The sequence below is a fragment of the Aplidium turbinatum genome, chromosome 10, assembly GCF_918807975.1.
Source record: "Aplidium turbinatum chromosome 10, kaAplTurb1.1, whole genome shotgun sequence".
Classification (NCBI taxonomy): Eukaryota; Metazoa; Chordata; class Ascidiacea; order Aplousobranchia; family Polyclinidae; genus Aplidium; species Aplidium turbinatum.
The window spans coordinates 18,959,557-18,966,430 of NC_137481.1; the positions used below are offsets into that span (position 1 = coordinate 18,959,557).

A 6,874-nucleotide genomic window follows, 5' to 3' on the forward strand; every position below is an offset into this window, starting at 1 on the left:
CAAATAACCCATGTTGATGCGCAATCTGATGCAGGCGGAGATAATGACTGATGATGATGATGATCCATAAACAAAAAATATACAGGATTTACTTTCTTTAATCGTGCTTGGACTGATACCTTTAACTTTCACAGATAACTTATGTTGGATACAACATCCTATGCCTGGCTAACGCAGATTTTGAAGTTAAGGTTCAGTTGTCAAGCAAAAATAGTTCCCGCTTAGCTAACACAGCGCCAGTTTTCAAGTTGAATCTATCAGTACAATCGAAACCGTTCAGTGATACAGAAATCATTTCAGCTTCAGATTTTACGTCTTGAAGCTGTTCAACATCGCCTACCTTAACACGAAAATGATTTGTTCTTGATGAGAAGCATCGAGAGTGACATTTACAATGATTGAGAAATACTTGGAACTACGCACTTCATTTAAGAATTTGTTGATTATTTAGTTGGTACATTTTTACTTTAGTACTAAAAATGGGCCCCCCTCAAAAGTGCAAAAACAAAAAACTACTCGTTTTTTCTTTACAATGTTTTGCTAGGGGGGAAACCGGCCCGACTTCCCCCCCTCTCGGAGCCACTGGATGGCATGCGGGTGACTTCGGTATCGGAGCGAGATGGAGTTTCTTGAAATGAATTTCCAACCAAACTTCTGGAGAGTGATAGGCCTACAGCTTCATTGTTGAAGTACTCTTGCCAAATAAATCTACACAACAAAGTAACAGAGAGTTATAAGGTTCTGTGAACAAGTATATTATACGTGGTTCGGCTAATTAAAGGCGATTGCATTGGTAACATATTAGCATCTAATTGCAGCCTATTGAAACTGAACAGTTTAAGGTGGTGATGGCAGATGTAGGCTACAACATTGACAGTTGTAATAAGCTCAAATACTAGGTGTCAAACAGTAGTACTTGAAAGATTAAATGTACAAAAGTGGTATCTATCCAGGGGTCGGCAACCTTTCTTCAGTCGCGGGCCAAAACAAAACTGCGCAGATGTCAACGGGCCGTAGCCTACAAGTTTTCCATTTGCACTTCCGTTTTCTTTACTTTTCATAATATTGTTAAAATTGGCGTTCTTATCAGAGTATCTCCATATTTAGCTACTATAGGCTTATATAAATTAATATAAAGAAAAATAGTAACAATTGGTAACGAAAAACACCAAGTACTTTATTTATTGACAGCACAACATTAATGTGATATTTGATGTTGTTTCCTGCTAGAAAGTTTCTGAAGGTCAGGTGATAGGTTGGATGAGGCAAGAATCATAACATCTTGCAAGTGGTCATCAGTAAGTTGTGTTCTCAACTTGCCGTTAAATATACGGTTAATTGACTATTACTAACGCACAGGGTTGGGACTATCGATTACGAATCGATATTCGATAGCGTTATTCTTTACTTTGTCACTATCGAATCCGTGTTTTCTTTTCTTTTTCAAATAAGTATCGATTAGCTGCTATTCTTTACTTTTTTGTGTGTTGAATCCGATATTCGATATTCGGTAGTTTTCTGTAAAGTTTACAAATAAACAACGTAAAATATTAACCGAATTCCACAATTTTATTAAGGTAGAGTTTGAAATTCTATTGAAAGGAGAAGCAAAATTTTTTTTTGCGGAAACCCTGGTTGATCGCTGGTTGGTCGATTTAAACTGTGTTTGTGACTCTTCTCAGAAGGATTATTATTGCATGACTGCATCTAAAATTATGTTTTGTTACTCCTAGTCCTTTGAGTGGGAAGTATTATTTACTTTGAATTTTTTCAATTTGTTACTGCCTTGAGCATTCAGAAAAAGTGGTGGAATAATTGGTTTTTTTTTCACAATATCGATTACTAAGCTACATTCTTTATTCTTTACTTTATTTTCTAGTATCGAAATCGGTTAATTCTTTACTTTTTTTGGCACTATCGAATATCGGAATATTCTTTACTTTTTCACTATCGACTCCCATCCCTGCTAACGCAACTCATGTAGCCTGCAACTAGCATGCAGTAAATAGGCTAATATAACCGGACTTCAAGGTGAAACTGCCAAGTACCTTGATGCTACCTTCTGCAAGCTTAAGCTAAATTTTGCCCCAAACCTAGTTTACTATAACAAAGCGACCCGTGATCGATAGGTCGCGGGTACAAAGGCGCTTTGTGATAATTTCCTATGCTTGGTGGATTCTAACAAGTAGCAAATTCTTCAAAGACAAGAATCACTTATTGAAAAAAACGGAAAAATGGAACTGGGAGTAAATTATAACTCTAAAAAATAAAGTAATTTAAAAGTCTGGACCGGCTGTCACTAAAAAGGCCAATTCCTGCTTCCTAAGCTACACATATTTCTAAATTATCAACCTTCAAACAAACTAATTCTTAAAACTTCAAATCTATCAAACTATCTGTCAGGCCTGCAACGTCGCTCTCTCTAAAATGCAGTTCGCAGAGAAAGAATATCAAGGAAATTCAAAATGGCGACAATGCCCTAACTAAGCATTGTTGCGGCATAAGTACACAGGCTACGTGATTACAAGTGAGCGTTACGGATAAATATGGAAAAGTAAAAATTGCGAAAGTTTTACATAACATTTAGTAATCTTAATTCTGTTATGTAAAACCAAATGGCAGCATAAAATAATGGGATGTTCGTTTTGGCCCGCCAACTACAATTTGCAAAAATGCTGCGGGCCGGATAATTTTGCTTGGCGGGCCGGATCCGGCCCGCGGGCCGTAGGTTGCCGACCCCTGTATTACACAATGGACGTATGCTAATCGGTTTGAGTTTTTGTTTGCAGATGGGTTTTCAGCTTGCTGCTGAATAATGAAAAGGTTTCGATTTCAGTAATGTGTTTAGGGAGATCGTTCCAGACTTTAACTCCACTAAATTGGATGGATTGTTGGGTTAACTTTTTCGAGTAATAGGGGAGAAAAAATCGATTGCTACTTCTAGTTGATATGTGATGCAAGTTGCTATTAAGTTGAAACAGTGAGTTAAAGTTTTTAGGCAGTTGATTATGTTTTAGTTTAAACATGAATTTGCCAGTTTCGATGGTATAAAGGTTATCAATTGTGAAAAAAACTGTCGACATTGTATTGTGGTTCATGCTTAGTGATCATTTTTATGAATTTGTTGCAAATTTTTTGCAGTTTGTTTACAATGGTAACATGACCATGCTTCCAAGCACTAATGCAATATCTTAGATTGCTTTCAATGAGAGAATGATAGAGAGAAATCAAATTCGCAGTGTTTAAGTAAGGTTTAATCTTGCAGATTATTCCGAAATTTCGTCGCAGTTTTTGTAGCAAGTGAATCATATGAGATTTCCATGACAAATTTTCATTCAGTGAAATGCCTATAGGAAACTAACAGTGTTAAGACGTTTAATGGGTTGATTGTACACAGATAATGTATGGGTGAAGTTAAAACACTTTGTATTATTATTATTGTTGAATAAAATGTGCTTAGTTTTATTTACATTTAACGACAGCCTATTTGCTGCTAGCCAGTCTGTTACATTTAACATTTCCATATTGGCCAGTTCATAAAGCTCGGGGATACTGTTACCATATAAAAACAAATTGGAGTCATCAGCAAACATTACAGATTCAGAGTGTTGTAAGCAGTTACAGAAATCATTTATATATATCAAAAACAGTAAAGGTCCTAGAATTGAACCCTGGGGGACCCCGAAACATATTTTGCGTTTAGTAGACATTGATTGAGATATTTCTACTACTTGAAATCGGTTTAGTAGGTAACTACTGAGCCAGTCATGGGCTGCCCCCCTGATACCATAATAGTAAAGCTTGTTTAACAAAATTTTGTGATCAATTGTGTCAAATGCTTTAGACAGGTCTAAAAATATACCAAGGGTGGTTTCTTTTTTTTCAAATACATTTGAAATTTTACTGACAAGATGCAAAACTGTGAGGTTAGTTGAATGATTTTGTCTGAACCCAAATTGTTGGGGGTAGAAAAAGTTATGGTTTTCAAGAAAATTATACACTCTGTTGTACATTATTTTTTCAAGTATTTTAGAAAAGGAAGATAATAGACTGATGGGGCGGTAATTACTACAGTCTTCAGTTTTGCCTTTTTTGAATATGGGTATTATTTTAGATGTTTTAAATGCTGTTATAAATTCACCGTTAGTTAAGGATAAATTGAAGATGTGGGTCAGTGCTATAATTATGTTTTGTGGTACCTACAACTTTTAATATCTTTGTTGGTATTTCATCTATTCCACAACTAAGTTTGGATTGAAAAGAAGAAAGAATTTGTTTGACTTCATCAGCAGAAGTGGGATATTAGTCGCATATTTAACTGTTTTGCTTATTGCTTGAATAAGCTGGACAAAATTTCCGTCTTTTATCTAAGTAGTTTGTATCGTAGTGACAAGTTTTTAGTGGCGTACCGTGTTGCGTCCCAATTTCGACAGCTTTGAGGCTATTTTTACAGAAATACAATTCTTGAAAAGACGTTTCGGAAGAGTGTTTCTTTTCGGTCATTGCATAGGCCTACAGACGAACGGATCCGGAAATCTTATGTTACAATTTTCCCACGAAGACATTATGGTTTACCGCTGTGACCTACTGTGACCATAAATAATAAAAGACGTTACTCTGTTTAGTGTTTGGTACAGAAGCATAAACAATAAAAGACGAGTTCTTGTCAGTTGGTAGGCTGCAGAACCAAAAATAATAAAAGACGATTCTCTGACTAGTGTTTGTACGGAAGCACAGGCAAGACAGAAATAATAAAAGACGAAGTTGTTGGTTGGTAGGCTACAGAAGCAAAAAAATAATAAAAGAAAATCGGTGCAAGTATAGAATCCGCCACCCTAGTCAACATGACGTCACAAAACGGACGCAACTACTACATAAGGGGTGAAAAAAGGATGATGAAAAGCGGCGGAATGAAGGTGATAAAGCGGAATGGATAAGGATTTTTTGACAATTTTACTGTGTCTTTACAATAAAAACATTAAACCAACGTCGAGTGTTGAATATAACTACCTAGAATGACATAAAATTTTGCATCAATTCAGCTAAAAGTTTACCCAATTAAACGTTAAAAATAAAAATATGAAACGTTTGCAAATATGAAACGTTTGCAACTAAATGTGTTGTAGCTATTTAATTTCAGCTCGCATTTTAATTTTTACAATAAAAGTACCAATCTAACGCAACTGCAAAGAGTATGTCTTGTTTTATACACCTGGAAAGTTTCAGGTTTATATCTTATCTACAAAACGGGCAATCGTCGTTCAAACGTAGCCGCTCGGCGACACTTTTTTCCAATGCATTGTAAAGGCGAATCAATCCTTATTCAGTATAATAAGCCACCCCTGTTTGCAGTGATTGGTAAATAGTGCTTCAACTAAACTTGCTGTAGTTTTCTTGTTTCTCCTCAGATTTTAAAAATTTTGCCATCGTTGGAAAGCACAATCATACATCTACCCGAATCAATTGGCTACAAATCCAAAACAAGTAGGCTACTATCTTTATCTTCTAATAATTTAAACTTCACCAACTTGTACCGATTCTCAGCAATTTAATTTTTACAATAAAATCATTAATCCTTTAGAAATGAAAAGAGTATGTCTTGCTTTATTCACCTGAAAAGTTTCAAGTATATATCTCATCTACCAACCGAGCAATCGTCGTTCAAACTTAACCGCCCAGCAAAGCTTTTTTTCAATGCAATGTAAAGGCGAATCGATCCTTATTCAGTATACGCCACCCCCTGTTTCCAAACTAAAAGTACGTTTTTGCAATGCCGGTACAAAACAAGAAAAAAGAAACATGATACATGACACAGAACAGATTGGACCAAATTATATAGCCGAACTTGAAAACAGTTTGAAATTTCTTAACACTGAAAACAAGCAAGCTGATATGATATGGGACAATATAAAAGAAAAGATCTTGGACGCAGCTGCAAATAATGTACCGAGTAAAAAGACATCCAAATCTGCTCAATGGATTTCCCCTGTAACAATTAAAATAGCAGAACATAGAAGGAAAGCAAAAGCAAGTGGAAACAGAATACAATTCAAAAAGCTAAATGCTGAATTCCAAAAACAAGCTCGGAAAGATAAAAACATATATTGGGAAGAAAAATGTAAGAAGATGGAATCAGCAAGTAAAACTGGAAACATGCGAGAGCTTTACTCACAAGTAAAGAAAGCAAGATCAACCTTCAAGGCCAAGAATGCTACAGTACGTGGAGAAAATGGAGAAGATCTGCATGACAAACAAGCAATTTTGAATCGGTGGAAGGAGTATGTTGAGCAGTTATATCAGGACCCTCAACTGCAACCACAGATTGAAGAACATAAAAGTCAACAGTTTGACCTTGAACCTGACATACTGGAAAAAGAAGTTATCTGGGCAAGAGACCAACTATCTAAACAAAAAGCTCCAGGAGTCGATGGAATTCCAGCAGAATTATTAAGTCATGTGCCAATTTAAATACTATTGGCCTTATGCCAATGTATTTGGAAATCACAAAAATGGCCAAAAGATTGGAAAAGATCAATATTTATTTCAATTCCAAAGAAAGGAAACATACGGACATGTTCAAACTATCGAACCATAGCCTTAATACCTCATGCAAGCAAAATTCTTTTAAAAATCATCCAAAAACGACTTGGCTCAATTATTGAAAGAGAAATGCCAGATAAGCAGGCTGGTTTTAGAAAAGGCAAAGGTACCCGTGACCAAATTGCAAATCTCAGATGGATTATGCAAACCATCAGCAGGGAGTACAAAAAAGATCTGTAGGCTACATGTGTTTTATTGATTATTCGAAAGCTTTTGATGTTATCCAACATAACATTCTTTGGAGTAGTCTGAGAGACATGGGAACACCAATGCA

At 35.8% G+C, this 6,874-nt stretch overlaps 1 protein-coding gene across 1 annotated transcript; it reads left to right on the forward strand.

The window, feature by feature from the left end:
• The first annotated feature begins 5,799 nt into the window (after positions 1–5,799).
• LOC145779037 (uncharacterized) lies at positions 5,800–6,468 on the forward strand. The gene has a single exon (XM_082590619.1). The coding sequence runs from the start codon at positions 5,800–5,802 to the stop codon at positions 6,466–6,468; it is 669 nt and encodes a 222-aa protein (XP_082446745.1).
• The last annotated feature ends 406 nt before the right edge of the window (positions 6,469–6,874 follow it).

What these genes read in the sequence shown, in the direction of transcription:
- LOC145779037 (XM_082590619.1), top strand. Translation starts at nt 5,800, where the DNA reads ATGATACATGACACAGAACAGATTGGACCAAATTATATAGCCGAACTT.